This window comes from Bombyx mori, chromosome 19 (genome assembly GCF_030269925.1).
Source record: "Bombyx mori chromosome 19, ASM3026992v2".
In the NCBI taxonomy this organism is placed as follows: domain Eukaryota; kingdom Metazoa; phylum Arthropoda; class Insecta; order Lepidoptera; family Bombycidae; genus Bombyx; species Bombyx mori.
The window spans coordinates 5,137,019-5,162,376 of NC_085125.1; the positions used below are offsets into that span (position 1 = coordinate 5,137,019).

Genomic DNA, 25,358 nt, shown 5'->3' on the forward strand with positions numbered 1-25,358 from the left:
ATAAAGTGTCTTTCATTCAAGTTCTTTTCGAATTTGGGGACGGTCACTATCGACATTCTCCATTAAATTATTTACTTTCTAAGATAAATTAAAATGCATCATTTGTCTATTCTATGTATTCCTAAGCCATTCATTTGCTTGCAATGAATATTGGTATAATTAATTGCTCTTTGCACTCCAAAAGAATATTGCACTCATTAAAGTACGACAGGTGGCATGTCAGTATTTCAATAGAATCGATATTTTTTTTATTCATAATTAATTTAATAAATTAACAATAAATTGCATATTATTAATTTATAAATTGCATACACAGCAAGGTGTGAGTGATGTTCTGCAGTTATCAATAAAGATTTATCGTAAAATCTTTTAAATAAGCCTCATAATGCTCAAAAGCCTTTTTTGAAATAATGTATTATATACAGTTCTCGTGAAACACCTTTGCTGTTCGCTGGGGTGATTTAGATAACATTCGGAGCAAAATATATCTCCGTGAAGGAAAATAGTTAAGGTAAAATTGAAGTGATAGTTTCATTTTTAGTTTATTTACGATCGAAGGCGATAAACTCTGTTTTTATTTGTTTGATCTATAATTTTTTTTTGCAACGAATGATTTGTACTGAATACAGATATTACTTCGCATTTCTGATCCGCGGTTCAAATTTGAGTTTTTTCTCTGATTAGTTCCAGATTGGGTCTGAGCTATATATACATTACGGACCACAAGACCAGATGCGATAACTTTTTTGCATTGATTACATGACCATCTTTAATGCAGCTTCAGACTACGATTGATAATTGTGTACAATTTTTTTTGCACCAACTATAAATTACCCGACCGGTTTTGTTATAGCTTATGTGAGAAAAACAGCATTTGATAATGGCATCATAATTTGGTGTTTGAACGCCAATCACGACATGTCGAGAAGTGGTCGCTCTTACGTCAGAAGTTCGCCGACAAATGGTAAATAAGGTATTCATTTTCGTACACGTAAATTGCTTGAATGCCATGGTAATGTAAGCCTTGAAGTTAAAGTACTTTATAGCGTCGGGGAAGCATATTTAACAATAGAACACTTAGAACACTTCGGTAGGCAGCGGCTTGGCTCTGCCCCTGGCATTGCTGAAGTCCATGGGCGACGGTAACCACTCACCATCAGGTGGGCCGTATGCTCGTCTGCCTACAAGGGCATTAAAAAAAAAAAGAACTTAGTCACGAAACGAAATAATTAATTTTGCAATATTACATATTCTTTAGAGCTAATTCTGCATTTGCATATATTAAATCTTATATTAGACAAATTAGATTCAAAAAAAATCCACTGTAACGAGAAGAGTAGACATTTAAACCAATTAATACCCGAATTTATTTAAATAATGAAATAAATTTTTTAAATATATTATTATACGCAACACGCTTCGTCAGATTAAATTAATATTTAAATTTCTAATAGAGTTTGTCCACATTTTTTACTACCGGCCAAAAGCATGATCACTGTGCGTACCGACATTCAATTTGATTGAATCAAATTTCCTGCGCATTTCCATTATGACGCACTTCATTTAGCGAGAAAAGCAGAGCAATATTTTTCAAATTAGTTAAACACTTCGTGACTTATAAATTTAAAATACAATTTATCGGTAAATAGGCAAAGATAAAAGCGCTTACTGCCTTTTTTACGTGTTTTTCAATCATTTTTTTTTTTTGTTATTATTAGCCATTGACGATCTTTAATATTATAAAAAAAAAAAGATAAACAATTTTATTCCCTACTCTACAAGAAATACATATGCCATTGACTAAACTAAATGTCACATGTCTGTTAGCTCCGATACCCACTTAACGCCAGATGGGCTCTTTCACCCGTTTAAGCCTCTTTTTACTATAAAAAATTGTGGTTATTTGTGGTAGTGTCATATGCATTAACACTTTTAATAGGTATTCAATCTAGGGTAGATGTATGAATCACAATGACATTATAAATGAATATTGCGCACATGCAATATTGTATATTTGAGAACACGAATCAGGGCTGACTCAGAAAACAGTGTCAATTTACAATGCATATTAAAAAGCAATTTTTCATCAAATTCCGTAATTTCAGTGTTCAAGGTAAACGCGAATCACAAATCCTTTGTATAGATAGACAGCACGCACGCATGGCTAGTCTTATGCAATAGTAATACAAGAAAATTAGGACTTTTGCAAATAAATCTTTAAGGTCGTCTTAAATCTCTTATTCTATATATTAATACGTGAAGCAAAAACTTTGTACCCTTTTTACGAAAATTGCGAGAACGGAGGAGTATGAAATTTCCCACACTTATATTACCTGTTTTATAGTTAAAAGAGACTAATAAACTTAAGTACACGCTTATATATCGACGGGTATAAAAGGCTATTCAGTTTAACCGTCATTTTTCAACTTTACAGGAGAGCCATTTAAAGTTTAAAATTTGGAAAAAATATCACAACAAAAAACTTTGTCAGCTATTTGAAATAATAATATGGTCAACTTAATTGAGGTTCAAATAAAAACGTCGAATTGCTGATAATTTAAAAAATAAAACTAAAAAGCCTTTCAAACCTCTATATGTTTAAATATATACATATATATTTATAGATAATAAACAAACAGACAAAGATCAACCAAAACTGTTTATCACACAAAATTTGCTTGATGTGGAAATCGAACTCACGACCCTTGGCGCAGCAGTAAGGTCCCCTAACTACTGCACCAGCAAGTCAGTCTAATGCACAGAAGCAACTTCCAAGTAATTATACAAGCAAAATAAATAGAGTAAAAAATAGTATTTGTAAAAAAATATATGCATGAATTCAACCAAGCACAGACCTGAAAATGACCAATACTTTCTTCCAAACTGAAATCTAAACTACAAACTATGATTAAGGATTAGAGGATTATGGGATCTGATTAAGGCACCACCGAGTCTGTTTTGCACCATAGCATCAGTTTTGCGCCATCGCGTCAATTTTGCACCACCGCGTCAGTTTTGCATCACCGAGTCAATCTGTCATAAAATTGAACTTTTTACCTTGCAGTGACGGAGACTCATGAAAAGTCCGAAACCGACATTTATGAAAGCTAGCTACTTTACACGGAAACTGTATCTATACGTAGAAATATAAAAGTACAATTTCCAGTCTATGATCTCACTATATTTTATGCCTTTTTTCAGCATAGTTACTCACGAGAAATCATTGGTGAACTATGGATCAAACATTTTTAACTGTTTGTAAAACATACAAATCTCCGAAACAGCTGAAACAATTCTGATGGGAATTTATCTAGAAAATGATAGATATGTTTAGTTTTCTAATAAAACTATTATCTAATATAAAAAAAAAAAAAACTAAAAAAAATGTAAGGTGTGAAAAATTAAATTTACTTACAAACTTAGGTTGAAATTGACATGTGAGGTAGATAAGTTTTCAGAATATCAGTAAAATGCTTAATATTCACGCTAGAGCTATATATATGTATACAGAGTTTCACTGTTATATTATACAGATTTAATGAGGCTTGAATGACGAGGCAATACCATACTAACATACAACTACAACACAATATAAATCAGTGCATCTCAAGATTCGAAATTTGAATAAAATACCGTCAAAGTAGACTGTCATTTTGAAATTATTAAAGCGGGAGATAGATTTTTATAATCGCTGGTAGCATAAGGGTTTATTTCAGCTACGCGTGGTTTAGTAGGAGAGCTTACGGCGATCATCCTGGGAGGACTTGCCAACACTAGCCTTAGAAAGAGCAGTGCTTCGCTGACATTCAGATCCGGCGGACAGAATGGAAAGCAGTCGACGTCGCCCCAAACACGTCATTTCGGATCCTCCCGATCCACTAACGGTGCTTCTAGGTACCTCAAGCACCGGTCATCGTTCTCTCAGGGCTCGACGAGTAAATTAACCCTCAGACACAGCCCACTGAGTTTCTCGCCGGATCTTCTCAGTGGGTCGCGTTTCCGATCCGGTGGTAGAGTCTGCGAAGCACGGCTCTTGCTAGGGTTCGTGTTAGCAACGTCATCAAGCTTGAGCCCCGTGAGCTCACCTACTGGTTAAGGTGACGCTGATATAGCCTCTCAAGGCTATCAGCTTAGGTAGGAAAAAAAAGGTTCGCTGATTATACCGCCGGATTGGAATCACTATTCGCTGCGAAGATTCGGCGAGAAACTCACTGGGTTTTGTCTATGGTTTAGCTTGCACTTCGAACTCTTGATCGCGTTCAATGAGTTCGACGAGAACGGTAACCGGTGCTGGTAATGCCTAAAAGCACCGAGAGTGGATCGGAAGGATCTGATAGCGCATCAATGAGTAGGGTTGTAAATCATGTACCATGAAATACATATTTTCTGGTAAACATTGTTTCTGTGTTCATAATATAATTTATTATCTTAAATTCCAAATTCGGACGGATGCTGCCATGGCCATATTTAACTGCTTTATACCAATATCTAATCGCACGTTTTTTACGGTCATTATATTATTTCTGAGGTTTCGAATACTGTACAGTTTTCGTGGTCGCCCATGAACTAAAGTGTTATTGTGGTGTATACGCGAGATTTAATCGTAAAAATCGTTTTAATTATGCTTACGACTCGCGTAAAATCAAAGAAAACACTACAAATATATAAACATAGCTGTTCTCGTACGCTTCGTTGAACATTTAAAATTAGCATTATTATTTCTCACCCCCACAAAGATTCTCATCATTAACGCCCCCGCAACTGGTGTAGGGAGTCCAAAACTCATATAAATATTAGCCTGTCCATTAAGTACATGTATTTTCTACATGGATACTAAGTTTCAAGTCAATCGGATGCATGGTCCAGTAATTATAACGGAACATCCCTAAAAACCCACTGTAGATTTATATATTAGTATAGATGTCCGTCATAATGTATTGTGGGGATATTGATCTGTGAACGAGATTGGACTTTGGACCGAGGCTGTCTAACTATAAATTTATAACAATTACGCGAATGTATCTGTCTCAGTGACGTCTCGAGTGGAGAATGTACCGATTTTGCACTTATATAGGACAAGTCCAAAGTCCAACCGTAACAATTTTGCGCGAAAACAAATATTTTCTTGGCATGTTTGTGTCAGTATTTTTTTTGATTTCTCGATTTTGTGTTTTTCTTGTGATAATTTTATTTGTGGCCTGGTCGCTATACGGCTTTTTAAGAGACGTTTTTTAAAGTAGACTCATGAATTGGAATAAAATGTATTAAGCCTTTGCATTGTCGATGTAGTTTGAGAAATTATACGCAGTCAACTGTTATTATAGATATTTATGAATACCACAGGGCAAAGTCCAACAACTAATAGATACCGACACGCCAGTTGTGACATTCATACACAAGAACAATACAATGATAATTTATAATCAAAATACGATCTTTGTATATACATATGTATGTGGGATTGTAGGGTGAAAGCTAGTGCATTTTAACACCAAAACCTATTTCAAAACACCACGCGTAACATGGTTGATATGAACAAACCAAATTAATCTCTGCAAATGATAAAACGATGATACAAGTTTAAGAATGATTCTTTTTTAATCAAAACAGAAAATCAAGCAAACAGAAAGAAATAGGTAAAATAAAGAGACAACGTCAAAAGCCAAGAATAAAAAAACTACATCAGCTATCAAAATAGCAAAGAGGTCCGCAACAATCGAAATGACAATTTTTTTTAAAATCGAATATTGGCAGTGTGAACAAACTAAAAACCGTAAAAAGAACATGCAAATCATAACTGAAATATACCGATCCTCCCACCTAGGTATATGTATATCTGCTTGTCGACCGATTTTCGTTTGATTTGTTTTATACGAATCGAAGTTGTCTTTGGTTTATTTATGCCAACAAAAATATTATATTGCCAGCTTTTTTTTCCGTCATAATATTGATAAAGAAACTAACGTGACAATATGATACATACATAAACCGGTTTTAAATCTTGCGGTGTCGGTAATCTTGGTCGAACTTCGATAATTGGCCGAACACTAGTATTAACGAAAATAATTTTTTTGAGCGTACAAAAGAAGATGCTTTTAGACTACGCTATAAAATAATAGCATATAGCATATATAGCTCATCGCACAATTATATCGCGCACCATACATTGTTATGGACACGGTCACTTTTTTTTTCTACCTCAGCTGATGGTCTGGAGAAACCATTTCGGCGTAACCTTAACTAGTATGTGAGCTTACGGGGCTCACACCGAGAGTGTTGCTAAAACTGGCCCTGTCAAGAGCAGTGCTTCGCAGAATCTATCACCGGATCGGAAACGCGACCCACTGAGAAGATCCGGCGAGAAACTCAGTGGGCTAAGTATGTCTATTGGTTAATTTACTCGTCAAGCCATGAAAAACATGAAAAACCTTTTAGCTAATTTGCTTAAGGATTAAATATTTTATACACCAAAAGATATTAAATATAATAGTATCTCTAATCTGCAGATATTAAATAAATAGATAATAACTAAACAAATAGATGAAAATATATCTAATCTACTGAGATTAGATGATGAGAAGAATGATTTTATCAATTTTTTAAATCATTATTTTTTTAATATTATAGATAATACATATCAAATACTAATGTGTAATAATAATAAAAACGTACTACATACTATACGAAATCGTTTGTGCAACGCACTTTCAATAAAGAATAAGTATTTTTGTTGGTTTTTCATATTACTCATTCTGAGATAATGTACTATGTATAATAATCGCAGTTACACGCCGTATATTTACCTACATATTAATTTACATTCGTCATGCTGACTTTTCAATAATAAAACGACAGACCTCATGTTCATTAAACATATTTACCGATGTACTTAGAGTAGTTCTATTGAATCGAAGCGTCCTTGGCCGAAAGCCGGCGCAACCTTCCGAGAGTATTGGGATTCTTGAGGTCGATATATCGAGCGTTGTTTAGAATCAGTCAATTAAAAGGTACCGACGTTTTCGCTTCTGAAATGTTGATATTCTTAACGTACAGAATAATTACGATCTTATCACTATGAGTTATTGGAGATTTATAAGTTCGTTATAATAAGTCTCTCGCAAAGTGTCGTGGATTGGGAGAGGCCTATGTCCAGCAGTGGACGACTGTGGGCTGTTGAAGAAGATGATGATGATTAAAGTGTTATTCATATTATCTATACTAATATTATAAAGCTGAAGAGTTTGTTTGTTTGAACGCGCTAATCTCAGAAACTACTGGTCCGATTTGAAAAATTCTTTCAGTGTCAGATAGGAGATTTATTGAGGGAGGCTATTATAGGCTATATAACATCACGGTAAGACCTATACAAGTGGAGGACCAATAAAGAATCTTTCAAATGTTTTCACTTTCTACGTAAATGAAGTGGGGGTAACATTTAGCGTTATGCCGAAGTAATTATTCCACGCGGATGGAATCGCGGGCAAAAGCTAGTTAAAGCATAAGACTACATAAATAACAATTTTATGTTTGACAAAGAACTGGTCCATTCGAAACCACTCCCAGGAGTGTCGTTCGGATGGCCAATAATCTCTTCGTCACCAATTATTTGAAACCTCCGCGTATAGAACGGGCCGTACGCTGGTTCGTCTGCCTACAGTGGCAGTAAAAAAAGTCTGCAATAAATAAGCACTTAGGAAATTTTCACGAAATATTACCACATTTAAACATAATTTAATGAAAACCAAAACTATAATGAATGCATAATTACCCGTGACAGGGGGTTGCTGTGTTTGTACGGTTATTATCATAAAACTAATAATCCAATCACCATTCAATCAATTGTACATTTTAGTGGGTAAATGAGGGTAAATGATAATCTATTTACTCACAAAGGGCAGTGTATGTGGCGATTTAGTAATAGACATTTTATAAATAGAAAAATAATCATTGTTTACTTCACATCTTGTATACTTAGTTTATCGATTAGCTTAATGAAGTAATTTAAATCCATGAAGAATTGGGTAAACCCAGATACAAATTTAGGGTGAACTTTGTTACTGGATAAATGAAGCAGTCTCGCTCAGGTCAAACTGCTATAACGTCATAAAATGATTCTAATTTTTACAGACTAACCGCTGGTTTTACTGAACCAGAGTTCAGTAGAATGTGGTCGTCAGGTAAGAACGTACTCAAGTGAAAGATATTCTCACAGATGCGTCAAATGCAGAAGTGAAGTGAACATCGTGCCCATTTCAATGAACAGTCCTATACACCCAAATCTTCTACATATTTAACATTTCAACATATTTTGAGGATGCTTGAAATCTATCTTTTATAACAGACAAATAAATAATGAAGAAGAATCGCGCGAATGTAACAGGCTTCTTGCAAGAGATGTTGCGGATACAAATTTAGGGTGAACCTTTTTACTGGGTAAATGAAGCAGTTTCGCTCAGACCAAGCTGCCATAACGTCATAAAATGATTCTAATTGCTTACAGACTACCCACTTTTTTACTAGAGTTCCTTTACATTATAGTTACTTCATATGCTGTGTATGAAACACGATCTACGTGCGGCACAATGCGGTCGTCAGGTAAGGAAGTACCCAAGTGAAAGATATTCTCATAAACGCGTCAGATGCCGAACTGAACATTGTTCCCACCACAATCAACAGTCCTATCCACCCAAATCTACTGCATATTTAAAATTTTGAGGATCCTTGAAATCAATCTTTTATAACAAACAAATAGAGAATGAAAACGAATCATGCGAATGTAACAGGCTTCCTGCTAGAGATATTGCGGAAACAAACAAGAGTGAGTCAATTTTTTTACAAATTTAAAAATAGGTTTTATATCTGTCAGCGAACGACATCACTATCGTGAACTTTTATCTTAACTGTGTGTACTAACTATTCAACTCAATGGGGAAATGTTTAACGTAAATGCGTTTATTTGGAGTCACCAATAATTCCAATGAGGTCATCGGTGGCGTAGTTCGGAAGAGGACTGTGGACGGATGAGCCAGAGTGGTAAGGGAGGATGCGCACTTAGGTTATGTGATCGAAAGACGACGTCTGGACTCAAGTTACGTTGGACCTTCTGCGTGAACTGATTTAAATGAATTAATGTCATATGTTATTATTGCCAGTTGTTATGTTTCTTTGACGGTAAACAATAAAAGTTATTGAATTGTAATTGATGTAACACGTTTTCTCGATGCTTTTACAGCACCTATGATGAACGAACACATGTATACAAACATACGGTTCTCATTCTGATATATCAAATATGTTTCATGAAATTTATTTAGTTATTTTAGCACCGTGAAGCATGTAATTATTAACCGTACAAAAGAATTGTATTCATTTCAACAAGTTCTTGGATGGTGACCAGGAAACGGCAGCCGTAGTTTCGGTCGCCCCCGGTCAGATGGAGCTACTTTTTTTTTTCCTACCTAATCTGATAGCCTTGAGAGGCTATATCAGCGTCGCCTTAACTAGTAGGTGAGCTCACGGGGCTTAAACCTGATGACGTTGCTAACACGAACCCTAGCAAGAGCCGTGCTTCGCAGAATCAACCACCGGATCGGAAATGCGACACACAGAAGATCCGGCGAGAAGGTCAGTGGGCTGATGGAGCTACCACTTATTATACGAAAAGCGGCTGGATGAAACTGGAGAAGAGAAGAGCTAAAAATTAGCTCAGTGACGCGCTTTAAAAGGGGACTATGTCCGACAGTGTACTAAACTGGGTTGTTGTTGATGATAATTGCCAATCGAAGCCTTGTAAAATTTTATCTAGGTAATCTTGTGGGCCACTTATTAATCCTGTAGTAACGTTTGTACTAATTAGTAAAATTACAAAAACTAACATATCTCATTTAATAGCCAATTGAACTACAAATTTTCAAAATAAAATTAGTTTCCGAAAAAAAAATTCAATCAATGGAATATTTTGTGTTTATTTATATACCAGCATTTATCTGCCTTGAATAAACTTCCCATGCATCGTTATGATAATTTTAAACTTGTTGAACAAAAAATTTGTAAATAGTAATTGGTAAAATTTGTTATCTGCGTGACTAACAACAGTCAAATTCGTTAATTTATTTCCTTTATTAGAATTACTATGTACAGTAGTATTGGAAATTAGATATGTTTACTTTGGACTGTCGTTCTGCGTATGTCAGGGAATCCCAGACTTCAAGGTTTGACTAACTAGACTAATATCGTCACTCATTCAAACTTATATTAATAGCCGCTTAATGTTCGTCTTGAACCGATTCAAAGTTAAACATCACAAAATGTCATTAGTATAATAATATTGACACATTCGTTTACATATTTGTCGTTACACCTAATGCTTTAAGCTCTTGTATTTTTATTGTCACTAGAGGTCCCGCAGTAGTCCAAATTCGACTATAATTAATTGGAATTCTAAGTTTGTACACTATTATGATTGTATTTTATACTTCTATAATCACAAATTTCGCCAAGACTACACTATAAAAAATATTAACAAAGATAAACAATATTTAATCTATTCTCAATTTGACAACAGACGTCAAGAACAAAAGTTTGACAATAAATAGTATGCATGCGTGTGTGCGTCAAATACATGGTATGTAGTGTGTGTAATGTTTTCTTTATTGATTTAATCTATCTTTTATGAATTATTTTGAAAAAATATTAGCATTGTGCACTTCTCTGTATTTTCTATAAGTTATAAATTTCATACTCCTCCGTCCGCGCAATTTTCGTAAAAAGGGATACAAAGTTTTTGCTTCACGTATTAATATATAGACTAGTGACCCCGCAGTAGTCGAGATTCGACTATAATTAATTGAAATTATAAGTCTAAACATTATTATGGTTCTATTTTCAAACACTATTATATTTCGATCACGATGTGATTATATCACAGTATTCGCCAAAACTGAACTATAGATCAATAATATTAAAGACAAACAATATTAATATATTTTCAATTCGACCACAGACTTTAAACAATAACAAAAGTTTCCCAATTGACAGTAAACAAAGAGTATATTTGTATGCATGTGTTGTGTCAAATACATGGTAGTGTGTGTAATGTTTTCTTTATTGATTTAAAGAATCTTTTACGTATTATTTTTAAAAAACATTTAGCATTGTGCACTGTCTCTATATATTCTCTATAAGTGTGAGATATTTCATACTCCTCCGTCCGCGCAATTTTCGTAAAAAGGGGTACAAAGTTTTTGCTTCACGTAATTCATATATTGATACATATAAAGTAATTATTGAAATTCAATTTAAGCTCCAACCTGGAGAATGGATGCATCCTTATGTGTGACATTTATGGAGTGCACGGCCCAGCTCTTCTGCCCTTGTCGGCCAATAAAAAATAATCCCGTTTTGTTTGCTATCCATGGATGCATTCCATCCAAATATATATTAATTGCGAGTAACCTGTTCGTCCGTGAACGACGCGACGTTGCGTATACGAGTTTCAATAGTTAACCGATGACCTAAATAAAATGGGACCATCAACATAGTAGTTGAGTACGTTATTCTAAGGTCAATTGGTTAAAAGGGAAGACGGGGACCTTCTTGTTCATGAATTTGTATCGCTGTGTAATCTTGAATCAAGTGTTGGAGTTACGTGATGGTATATGGTAGTTGAACCTAGGATTTTCTCGCAGAACGTCTGATTCCATTCTGAAACATTGTTCTGGAGAGTTTTTTATTTTTTTATTGCCCTTGTAGGCAGGCGAGCATACCGCCCACCTGATGGTGAGTGGATACCGTCGCCCATCGACTTCAGCAATGCTAGGGGCAAAGCCAAGCCTACCGCGAAAGTTCTCTTAAAAGTACAGGTTCTCTTTCTAAAGATCTCTAAATCAAATTAGGAACTTTAACTGTACTTCCTCTAATGCGCGGTGCCGCTTCAACGACCCTTATTTCAAGCACCAGTCACCGTCCTCGCCGAACCCGTCGCTTGCGACGAAGGGCTCGATGAATAAATTGATCCACAGGCACAGGCCAGAGTTTCTTTCCGGATCTACTCAGTGGGTTGCGTTTCCGATGCGGTGGTAGATTCTCCGAAGCACTGCTCTTGTTAGGGCCAGTGTTAGCAACACCCTCATGAGCTTACCTACTCGCCCGGTTACGCTGTCATAGCCTCTTAAGGCCTTACCTTCTTAAGGCTATGTCAGTTTAGGTAGGAGAAAAAAAACGACCCTTACAATGCGTTCTGATTTTCTGAAGCCTGGTTTACAGACTTGCTGCATGATCTTTTTGAACCATTAGCGTAAATGTGTCAATGAATCCAAGTACGTAAAGGCTATTGTGGGTATGTACGAACAGATATCTAAGTAATGGAATTGTTTACTTAACGTTCTTATGTTGATGAAATTTTATTAATCTAAGGGAACTCGCGTTTTCAAAGACTACCTGCCAATTACAGCGGCGCAAACATCGTGCCCTATTTCTGGAAAAAAATGTGAGAGGTCTTAGAGTATTTTAAAATATAGTGACGCCATCAGGAGCCATAGCTTAATAGAAAGACTACTCGGTAATCTATATAGTTACGCACGTGTAGAATCATAATCAGAAACAATACGGTTAGAAACAATCTTCAGAAGGTAAATAATATGGCGGTCAATTGGTAGGTCTAGTGTAACGGCGCAAGCATGCAATTGAGACTAATTTGTCTCAACCTCTCTTAAATGCACATATCAGCATACATCATTGAAATTGTTCTCTTTTTTTTTATTGCTTAGATGTGTGGACGACCTCACAGCCCACCTGGTGTTAAGTGGTTACTGGAGCCCATAGACATCTAAAACGTCACACACCTTGAGATATAGTTCTAAGGTCTAAGTATAGTCACAACGGCTGCCCCACCCTTCAAACCGAAACGCATTACTGCTTCACGGCAGAAATAGGCGGGGCGGTGGTACCTACCCGTGCGGACTCACAAGAGGTCCTACCACCAGTAATCTCTTCAAATGTTTCGTGTTAATAGTGGTTTCGTATCATTTATGTGCATACCTCTTCGATCAACAATGTTGATCGAAGGCATACCTAGTCTTTCTTTTAAGAGATACTAATTTAATAGAAGTCCAGGATGGAGAAATGAGGAAAAAATGTTCTCCAAATAAATTGAATTGATTGTCTTGGTATTTCTAAGGTAAAAAAGACTAAAAAAGTTAACATTCTAGATATAATGTATCATTTAATGACCGATTTCATTCTTATCTGAGTTATTTGTGATATATATTTTTCAAGATAAATAAGTAAATAGATAAAGTGAGCATTATTGTTTTATCAAAGTTAATTTTGATGTATTTATGTTTTCTTTTTATTATACAATGATAGCGACAGGAATATTTTATTATTGTACATTAAATTTGTTTGTTTATGTGAAATATTTCATTCAATGGATACAGGAAATACTGATCTTAACCACTTCTTGCATTAATGTAGCACAAGTGTATACTTGCTGTTTGATTTAATTATCAAAAAGCTTGCTTAATAGTTAGCTAACTATAAAATAGTAGTCTGTTTATTTCATTAAGGTGATTTTTTTTAATCTCAGGAGTCAATTTCATTTCTCTTACTGAATTATTTTGCGCATTTACTGTATGTAATTGCATCATTAATTTGTTTATCAATTAAATGCATCAGGTTAAATGTACATAACCAATGAGACTGATAAACTATATAATTATGTCATCACTTGCTTTGTTTTGTACGAAACACGAAATATGTAAATGACGGGGATGTTTATTACGATATAAAGGTAGCCACAGCATATTCGGTGTTAACTGGTTACTAAAGACCACTGACACCATAAATATTGTGATGTAAGAACGAGGTCTTAATTTCATAAAATATTGACACATTTGTTTACATAAGCTGCGTGGTCGTAAAACAAGCCAAATGATGATAATTCTATGACTATTCTGATGTATGTCAATTTCTTTAAGCTAAAATTGAATCCACGGCTTAATGCATGTGATTGCTGTCATCAATCCCAACAAATGAGGTCAAAGATTAAATTTTATTAAATATTGGTTATCTCTGCCACTACTGCACTTCCTGTCGGACAAAGTCTCACATTAATTGCAATTTTCACTCATAAAGTTGTTCTGTTTCAGCAATCGCCAATTAACTAATACTTGTGATAAGCATACTGTGCTTATAACTTATTAAATTTTTATCTGTGCATATATGTCTCTATAGCTTGCTGAGCAAAATTTAAAAGTTTAAAAGTTTCATTTAAAAATTAGATAGGTCTAGCTGGCTTTGTTGCAAGGATTTTAAAAGAACATTCTGGTTATAAAATATAAACAACTTGGAACAAATCATGCACAATCATCCAGACCCAAATTAGAATTCCCTGTGTTATGGGTACCAGAGATTGACATATTTACATAGTTATATAAGTTGAAATATATACAAATATAGATATATAAATTGAAATATATACAAATATAGATAATAGACACTCAGATGAAGAGCAAGCAAACCTGTTCATCACACAAAGGTTTGCCCGATGTGGGAATCAAACCCATAACCCTCGGAACAACAGGGGCAACTCGGGGCTACTAACTACTTCACCACTTAGTCAGTCGAAACTTGTTAGAGTCAAAGTTTTTATCATATAAATGAATGGTGAGCACAAGGATTGATTGTAATTTTACTACACATCGGCACTTCAAAACCAAGTTCATTCAGTAGACTGAAATTCTTCAAACATAATTGTCAACTCATTTCTCATATCTCTTAAGAACAACTTAGCTCAAAACATGTCTGTGGAAGTTGATAGGAGAGTTCTTCAGGAGTAGTCTAATCACAATCTTGTTCTTAGCAACATATTCCACATATATGAACATTGCATTATATCAAATAGTTAAGTCGCTACATGATTTTTAGCTTGTTGTAGAAGTAAAGAGTTTGTGGTGAACACAGAGTTCAGAATTTTCAGATTGTATTTGGATACTGGACCATGCAAGCTGCCATTATTTTATTATAATCATAGGCTTAGAACGGAGAATTGTTGTTCTGGAATATATTATGTATGATATGCAACAAAATTTAATCTGAAGATTTGGCTCTACTCCTGTAGGTACTACTACCACTTTTCTATCGTCTATAGAGCCTATATTGTTGCAGTATTGATAACTATTTTAAGTAAGAAAAGCAGGGTACCCTGCAAGCTCACAAGGTTGGTGTCACCATCATATCCGATAACAAAATGAATGTTGCTGAAAAATACTAGGGGTAAGAGAAAGACAACCAGTATATGTATAGGTCCAGGTCTAGATGCCTTTCAGTAGCTGATTGTTTCTTTAATGTTAAAAGAGACCCTATTTGATAATGCTAGAATGTTTTCAATATACATTGAACAAGGATATGCAAGGTTTCCAATAAATGCGCTAATAACATTTAGACTCGATCATATTTATTTAATAAGACAAAATATAAACATGTTTATTGACCTACATAAGGTGATAACCCTACCATATACATGTTAGGAAACTTATTTAGAGGTCGAAATGTCGAACCTGTCGTATACTAGTTCCGTGATCACGATGCAGGAGGTCCATCGCTAAGTGTCAGAGTAAACATTTGACAAAACAAGCATAAAACCAGTTTACACACTACACATGCACAATTGTGTTCAGTAAACAAAGACGTAATAGATATTTTGTGATGATTTTCGCGCATTACACCTACTTTGGCTATATATATTTTGGCTATAATTCTACTCAGAGTCTTACTTGGTTAAAAATGAAGTAACTTCTCAAGAATTGCCAGGGAATCGTTTTAATTAACTTGTTTGTGACGATTGTATCTACGCAAGAAAAACTTACCTGAATCTCGAAGTCCCATGATTATGTATATACGCAGTAATTAAAGATTTGTAACTTTTTCACTTGTTTTAGGCACGAAATACAATTTAAAGCAATTAATAAATAAAAGTCTGTCCAAACATTTTGGCCCTTAATTACTTGCTTTTTGACAGCTGCACAACTTGTCACAGTTGTCACTTTGAAATCCTACTGTCAAAACTGTACTGCCAAAACTGTCAACGTCAAAAACGCGACCATTGACTTTTTTTTATATATTTATTAGCTGGATTCTAGATTTTTAGCCAAAAATTAATTATGACGACAATCACTTTCTAATTGGAGCACAATGTAATTCGATGAAATGAAATAATGATCCAGAGTAATGGTAATAATTAACCGAGATTAATGGAGTTTTTGAACGAGCCCGACGAGCCACACCCAGCGATTTTGTTTCAATTATTCAATATTTATACACTTTTACAGATGCCGAACGATTATTAACCTACCGTTATTAAGCAATGAAACCAGAAGACACGAAATTAACAAAATAAATAATATCACAAATACCCACGACTTTTCTGATTGCTTTCCCGTCAAAAATCTCATATTTTTTATTATTATTTTGCAGTGCTACGAATCACAAAATGTTTAGTTCGTTATTTCACAGCAACGCCATCTAGTTTGCTACATGAAAAATACTGAATTTATCATTTTTTGGACGTTTCTTCTGTTTTGGAATTGACTAATAAATGGTTATTAGTGGTACACGTTGTGTTTGAATTGAAAAACAAATTTTGATATGTAATTTTAAATAGACACTTAAGCATTTTTGTTCCCTATATTCAATTAAAGTATAAAATGTAATTTTAGTAAAATAACTATTTACCCTAGCTGTTCTGATTTCTGGGTGTTATCTCCAAGGAAGGGCATTTAATTTTCGATACAAGATTATTTGCAATGAACTCTAGAAGTGTAGGTACATTCTATCTATACTTTTTATATTGAAGGATCAAGGTGTTCAGAAAATGACACTTAGTTTATAGCTGCAAGTCCTGTAATGTTATCTATCACTTTATCGTACATTCGTATGCGATAACATCCAGTAATGGCGAAGACTGATTAACAAATTTGCGTTGCTTTTTTGAGAGTTTATTATTTATAGTTCTTCACAAAATACATTTTCCGACATTTAGCCTTTTCGTTTTTCGTTTATTATCAACATATTTCATTATTTAATGCACATCAAACATAAAGATTCAGTTAGAAAGCTTCAAATTAATTTATGAGGTTCACGTTTTCTTGTTTTAAATTTTTTATCTTATAAGTTCTGTGCAAACGATTGTTGTATACTGACGTGCAGCCATGTTGATTCTTGTTTGATAAGCGCTTGCTCTGCTATTTCTTTTTCTCAGTGCATATCTCTGATTAACATTTTCTCTCTAGGTTTCGATCTAACTGATCATATAAAATGCGGATCTTTATATGAATAAGGCAAATCATTTCCCAGCAATATGTTGGTGACGAAACGATACGAAAAGAAGGATGGGTAATTTGATGAATACCGAATTCAATAGACTTACCATAGCTTGGTAGGTAGCCGTTCAGGGTATCCTTTGCCGCAATGCTGCTCTTTTAGCACCTAGCTAATAAGACATACCTGCCAAGCTTATTTCACCGGTTCGTCTCAGGATTGGGGTTCTTCTTGGGCAATAGGTCGTGTTTATCTTGACTTTAAGATAGCGTGATAATGCCAACAACGAAATACATCCCATTGCTCGTTACACAGTTTTAAGATACCGCTTCCAAATGACAGTTTTGCATTATGTAACATTTTCTTTTATTTGTAAGTGGGTACTTCAAAATGAGTAATCACTGAAGAGCTCGTTAGCCTAAGAGCTTACAAATTAGAAAACTATACCATGGCTTCCAAATATTAGAAACTTTCTAGGATCATTATCTACATTATAAATACTATTATTTAACGGGTTCATCCCACGAATTTTAGTTAGTTTCTGATATTTCGGCAGTGTCGCAAGCAATAGGATCACGGGTAGCCCTGTCTAGCAATCTATATGTACATATGTTATATAAACTGTTACGGCTTGATCTCGCGTTATTTATTTTTTTAATTCATATTATTTCAGTCCGATGACTGATTATCTGTGATCACGTAAACTGTAGTGTTTGAAACGTTGGAAGTTAATACTACGTTATAAGAATATTAGGAAAGTAGGTTTGGTTCCACACTGTCTCAAGTGATAGGGTCGTAGAACTCGTAGATTCAGTAGATGTACATGAGACAAAAAAAAACACGTATTTAGTTTTATTCACTCACTACTTAATTGTTTCTATTTTGGTATTAGCACTCTTTTGACCTTTTATCGTTATACAGAAAACCTTTTAAATAATAATTGTTTGAAACTACTATTGTTGTATGTGTCATTGAACTGTATTTCCATTTTGTTTTATTAATGTAGTTAGCATTTTGGATAGTTCAAAGCTTTATTTAGACGCAGTCGCATTTCTCAACGTTCGACAGTAGCTTCGTCGTCTATTTATACCGTTCACCATCGTTATATAATAAATACGAAATAAACATAAGTCAGTCGAAAACAACATATATATTTATAGACGAACAGAACTGTGTCAAGTACAGCTTCAGTTGTTTTTGAACAATAAATTTTGTATGATAATCCAAGCTCTTAATACCAAAACGTTTATATGGCAAGTAATATTTGTTTTCAAAAAAAAAAAAAAATGCTATAAATGATAATGCTTTAATAATTATGCAAAGCTTATCTTAAATTGACGATTTTATATACGAATTGAAATTCAGTTGAGTTAGTATAACTTCTTAATACCTTATGAGATATACATAATGTAGACTTAGCTTCCAAAGCCAAGAAATAAATACACAGATAGCAATTAATAGCTCACTTAATTCTGTATTGCTTTATTTGTAATTTCGCTAGTACAATCTTCAGATATCTGCTCACTACGGAATACACTGCTTTCTCTCCCGTTTTTTTAGACTACCGCCTTTTTTATTATATCACGTCCCCACTACTGTCATTGAACCAACAGTGTTGCTAGTTGGCAATCCGAAAGTTGCCTTAACTTTAACATGATAAATTTTATTTTAATTACTTTACAACAAACCTTACACTAATATGATGGCTGTTTGTTTTATATATACCTTAATTCCTAAAGCTTCTGCACGAATTTTTGTTGATTTTATCTTTGAAACGGAAACCCATGATTGCTTCACTCCGGAAATTGGCTCGAAGATGTTATCACTGAGAGTCCAGATAAAATTTATTAGTTATAGCACTCCGTTCTACCACCAGTTCCTGATGTGCAAGTCTTCTCAAAAATTCTTCGAATTGCTCAAAATATATACCATATTATGCCTGCAAGAATTTCAAGATAACATTGAAAGCTTATATTTGTCTTCTCCAATTTTATTATTAACAATTCTATAATAACTACTGATTAGTCGTATAGCGCGCATTGTAATTGTCTTTCTCGAAACAAGATAAATGGGTAATTTACGGTCTTTAACAATCGACACATTTAGAGCTGTGAAGTTGATAAATAAAACAAACTATTGTGATTAAATAAGTTCATGCGATAACGCTGAGTCGAAGTATTCCAGAATTTGTGTTGCAACACGGCTTTGTGTTGGGTAGATCTGCTACTTCAATATACAGAACGATGGAAGAAGTCTTAAATGGTACAAGAAGTTCTAGAAATTCTCTCATAATCAGGGCGGAGTGGAGCTTGTACACATTGGATCTTTAACAAAAATGGTCTTGAATCGGAGATCTAACCCAGATTAAGTATATTCGCAGAAGTAATGTTATTCGGAAATGTGCCTTAAAGATCAACTTAACTAGCTTGTTAGTTCTTTAACGTAAATCTAATTCATATTTAATAAAATTGCCTCACATAGCAGATAGAATCGACTGTCATTGTGATAGAAAAGATTTAGGAGAAAAACAGGCTGGAATATTTCATAATAAAATTTATCAATGAAGGAACATGTTTGAGAAAGATCTTAAACAGGCGTTGCATACAGGTCGTTTTAAGTCGATCACTCGGAAAAATCTGTCAAGGTCTGGGATAGCTTAAGACGTGTAGAGTCTAATGTGATGATGTGAGCTTTACAGCAAGCACTTGTTTTACATATACACATCACATGTAATTATGCAACGCATCTAATAATATGCAGCCGATGATGTATCACGACACTTCTCGCTGCATTTGGCAAAGGCGTCGCGGCTGTTACCTCTTAGCGCTTGGCAGCCGTGTGCTGTGCTGCCATTCAATGACACATTGGTTCATTTTTACAATCCATTCATACCTGCAACGCTTTAGCTCTAGACGTTATTCAACTGATATCAAAACAGATGGTTTCCCAATCCGCTACTTCTACAATCAGACGCAACCCACTTAGTTTTTCACCGGATCTTCTCAGCGGGTCTCGATTCCGGTCTGGTGGTAGATTCAGCCAAACAATGCCCTTAATAGGGCTAGTGTTAGCAACTTCACCAGGCTGAGCCCCAAGAACTCGCCTTCACGTTCGGAAAATCTAGTATAACCCTACTTACTAGAATAGGTAGGCAAAAAAAGTCATTACTATAGGCTATCTGAATAGAAATGGAAAGAACGCAACGGATCACCTTGAACCGTGAGGTCGAATTGAAATGCATTGTTTTGTATGTTTCGGGGTAGAAACCCCGCTCACTAGAATAGGTAGGCCAAAAAAGTCATTACATATCTGAATAGCAAAAGAAAATAATGCAATGGATCACCTTGAACCGTGAGGTCGAATTGAAATGCATTGTTTTGAATGTTTCGCTGTAGAAATTGGCAGCATGTTAGAAACTACACAATTTGTTTTCATTGAAAGAATTTTCACTCGCTTCTGACTTTCGCTTGATTCAAGGAACCTAGTATCTCAAAGGCAACCGCTTCACGAATGCATTTACCACCGAATCGGAATCGTATCCCGCTGAAATTTTCCGGCGACAAATTAGCCGGCTGATGCTGTGGGTTAAGTGATGTTTCGAGGTCTTCGACCAGCTCATTGGATACGGTGATCCAGCACAAAGCTGCTGCAACACCGAGAGGGGATCGTTACCGTTCTCATCGAACCCGTCGCTTGTGACGAAGGGTTCGGCGAGTAAACTAGCCTATAGACCTAGTCCACTGAGTTTCTCGCCGGATCTTCTCAGTGGGTCGTGTTTCCGATCCGGTGGTAGATTCTGCGAAGCACGGCTATGGCTAGGGCCAGTGTTAGCAACGCCTCCTGGTTTGAGCCACGAGAGCCCACTTACACGCTAGGGTAACTCTGTTTTAGCCTCTCAAGGCTAACAACATAGGTAGGAATAAAAAGAGGGGATCAGTTGGATCGAATAGAAATTTCTAAGACCTTTATGTCCTGAGAGGCTATTTCAGCTTCTCCTTGACGTTCAACTAATCAACTAACTAATCAATAATTAATAGACATACATACGCAAATCCAAAAAAGTTGAATATCTCTTCTGTTTATCAAACGATTTTCCTTTTTTTAACTAGCTTCAAAAAGGGTGGAAGTTCTCAATTCGACTGTTTTTTTTATGTCGGTTAACTCAGAATTTTGTTGTGAACCGATTTCGATGTTGCTTTTTGATTTCAAACTCGGTATAACACACAAAACGAAACTAAACCTTTCAGTGTGTTTATGCTCATGTTTATACTATAACGGTAATTCTCGTTTTTTCCTTTCGAGAACGGTCTCTTTACATTTGATTCCAAAATCATCAGGGTCAATAGCCAGATAGCAATATTTTTTTTTAATTGCTTTTGTATGCAGACGGGCATACGGCCCGCCTGACGGTGAGTGGTTACCGTCGCCCATGGACTTCAGCAATGCCAGGGGCAGAGCCAAGCCGCTGCCTACCGCTTAATACTCTCCACAAGCCTCGTTTGAAGAAGGACATGTCATAGCGCTCGGGAAACACCGTGGAGGGGAGCTCATTCCATAGCCGGATGGTACCTACGTGGCAAAAAAATTTATACTAATTACAATTAATATATCTGTTGTAATTATAACGATAATTTATTTTTATTTCAAGCAGCATACGACTACTAATAGTGCCTAATTAAAATTACTTTTACAGCTTAAACTTTGAATTTGTAAATTGTGCTAACTTAATATTAAAGTCCACTGAGTTCCTCACCGGATCTTCTCAGTGGGCTGCGTTTCCGATCCGGTGGTAGATTCTGCGAAGCACTCCTCTTGCTAGGGCCAGTGTTAGCAACACTCCCGGCTTGAGCCCCGTCAACTCACCTACATGTCAAGGAGAAGCTGAAATAGCCTTTCAAGGCTATCAGCATAGGTAGGAAATAATAATAATAATAATAATATGCAAACGTTGACGAACCACAATAGTCGCCCATGATTACGAAAAATGTAAAGTATTCGAATTGTCGCAAATAATATAATACACAACAATAAAAAAAAACACGAGATTAAATCGTAAAATTAGTTTTAATTACATCTAAAGACTAGCAAAAACCGAAGAAAACATTGTACGAATATGGCCATTTAAGCTTACTAAAGACAATGTATCCGAAATTATGGTCTGTGCCTTTGCCTTGATAAAGTAAACTGTTGTTTATGTAATTAGGGCTTAGGCTCTCATGGCCGACTATTTAAAAACAACATATTACCTTATAAGGTTGCGTGATAACAAGGTAACTGATAATTTTGAGGTTCAATTTATCTTTCGAATATTACCATAACATTGGTTACCTATTTAGCGTTGTTGGAAAATATGTTGCTTTGTACGCATTTGTATTAGATGCGCTCCTCTGGGTAAATAAATATACTAAGTATCTTCAGTTTTCGGGAGTCGTAGATATAATTAAAACTACTTTTAAGGATTAATAGACGACGAACGAGGTCCGTCACTGAGAAAAGTGTGAAGTCGAAAAATCGGAAATAATAGAACGACATTAAAAAAACAAGAGATTAAACCGTAAAAATAAATAAATAATAAATAAATATTTACTAACAATCACGCCACGTTAACTGGTCCCGTGGTAAGTTCGTAAAGAACTTGTGTTACAGGTACCAGATAACGGAAAAGATTTTTATTATACACATACATAAATTTAAGGTACATCCATAACCATGGAAAAGACATTTATATATTTATCATACAAATATCCTCCCTTGGCGGGATTCGAACCCGCGACCCCTTGTGTAGTAACCATGTCACTCACCACTACACCAGACGGCCGTTAAATAGTTTTAATTTTAAATAAAAATAGTTTTGAAAATAATTCAAACAAACTTACATCAGCTACCTACACGTAAATTATATAAATTACATACACGCAAATCACATTCGAAACATAAAACCCAAGACTATTCGTCTGTTCATCTTAATGCAAGCGTTTTTATAAACCTGGCCTTCGCAAGTTCTATTTCATTATTACATTATTTAATTGAAGTAGGTATTATATTACTTTTTTATAGTCATTTTTAATTAAAATTGTATGTTTCTTTACATATTCATTACGTAATGCTTAAGACTAATTTAGACCACAGGCTAGATAGTTAATGTTTAATTACATTTGATGTCTCTAAGTAACTTGTTTTTTTTTTTTAGTTTAGTGTCTGTTTGAGTTAATTATAGGCACTTTCATGTTATTTTTATTTAATCGGACGTCATTGAGGTCGTAAACCAAGTAATATTATATTATAAATTTACAATTAAAAAATTGTTTCGAACAATGGAGAGTTATATATTTATACATTTAATTTCATTTCTTTTTTGGTTATTCACAAATGTTGAAAAAAATTGTATGTCTGTTATCAAGGTACATCAATCGTTGCCTTTGCCGATTTTATATTATGCAACGCCTAAAAATTTAACTTTGTCAATCAAAGCCCCGTTAGACTATGAACCGTTATCGTTCTAAGGTATTTAGAAATGATGATTTTTGGAAAATATACGATAGGGAATGAAAGTTCGATCTATACTTACCAGTAATTTTTTTTTTGTGTAGCTGGGAGGTGGTAAAATTTGTATCAACAATTTGTTTTATTGAGTTCCCAATTAATTCCACTTATGCACTAACCCATCCGTATGTCATTAAGCCGACCAGGCTCAAAAATTGTTCATTTATTTCTAAGATAAGTTGTAATACGGTGTGTTATTAATATGCAATTGATTAAATAAATAAAAACATGTTTGAAGATGATGTTTTGTATTAAAATTTTTTCACTGTTTACACAAATACAAAAGGAAGGCCACAAAGTGTATAAGTACTGCCTCGTTACTAAATAAGTTACCTTGAATAAGTTTAATATACGTATAGAAGCCTTTTTTCTTCCGTATCCATCAGTCTAGCTGTCTCGTGCTGTTAAAAGATGATTTCTATTTGATTTTATTGCATGGTAACACAAGAATGTATAATAATGAATAAAAGGAACATTCCAATCGAAAATGAATTATTTGAGTTCGAAAATAAAGCCGAAACAGCAATTTTAATTTTACTGCATTCTCTTATAAATCAATTTCGATGACTATATTTTTAATTTCTATCGGAAATTTTATTCCTACTTAATCTTTGAGTCGCAAACCAGTTTAAGCATATCTAATATGATAAAGATTTTAGTTGGATTTTACTAAAATAAAGTGGTTTCGATATTTTTTTTTCTTCCGTTTTTATTGCATGCTAAGCGGATTATACAAAACAAAACCGTTGTGTCAAGTTACTTTTTTAGTGACATTTGGAAAACAGCGTGTCCTTACTTGCGCCAAATCTATTAAATGCCTTAGTTTTTCGGATACAACAAGACAACCTCTACACCATCCGATGTCTACTTCACCGAATTAGAATGCTTTTGGGATCTACTGTTGATATAGTCTAAGTCTTACTGGTGGTAGGACCTCTTGTGAGTCCACACGGGTAGATACCACCACCCTGCCTATTTTTGTCGTGAAGCAGTAATGCGTTTCGGTTTGAAGGGCGGGGCAGCCGTTGTAACTATACTGAGACCTTAGAACTCTTATCTCAAGGTAGGTGACGGCATTTACGTTGTAGATGTATATGGGCTCCGGTATAACTACTTAGGTTGCTGGAGTCATGGTCCAGGCGGCTGGCTGATCCTTCGGCCGGTCGTAGGACCGTCGAGGCGATTCGCCCGGTCCTTGTGGATTGGGTGAATCGTGACAGAGGACGCCTCACTTTCCGGCTCACGCAGGTGCTCACTGGGCATGGTTGTTTCGGTGAGTTCCTGCACCGGATCAGAGCCGAGCCGACGGCAGAGTGCCACCATTGTGATTGCGACTTGGACACGGCAGAGCATACGCTCGTCGCCTGCCCCGCATGGGAGGGGTGGCGCCGTGTCCTCGTCGCAAAAGTAGGAAACGACTTGTCGTTGCCGAGTGTTGTGGCATCGATGCTCGGCGACGACGAGTCGTGGAAGGCGATGCTCGACTTCTGCGAGTGCAC

At 35.3% G+C, this 25,358-nt stretch overlaps 1 protein-coding gene across 4 annotated transcripts in view; it reads right to left on the reverse strand.

Annotated features, from left to right (window-relative positions):
• The window catches only part of Hnf-4 (hepatocyte nuclear factor 4), an 82,334-nt gene that overhangs the window by 39,565 nt on the left and 17,411 nt on the right, over positions 1-25,358 (reverse strand). Inside the window, exon 1 of one of the 4 annotated variants that reach the window (XM_062673822.1) lies at positions 15,867-16,070. In XM_062673822.1, coding sequence (XP_062529806.1) covers positions 15,867-15,885 — 19 coding nt within the window. In that variant the 5' untranslated portion in view covers positions 15,886-16,070. 4 annotated transcript variants of the gene reach the window in all.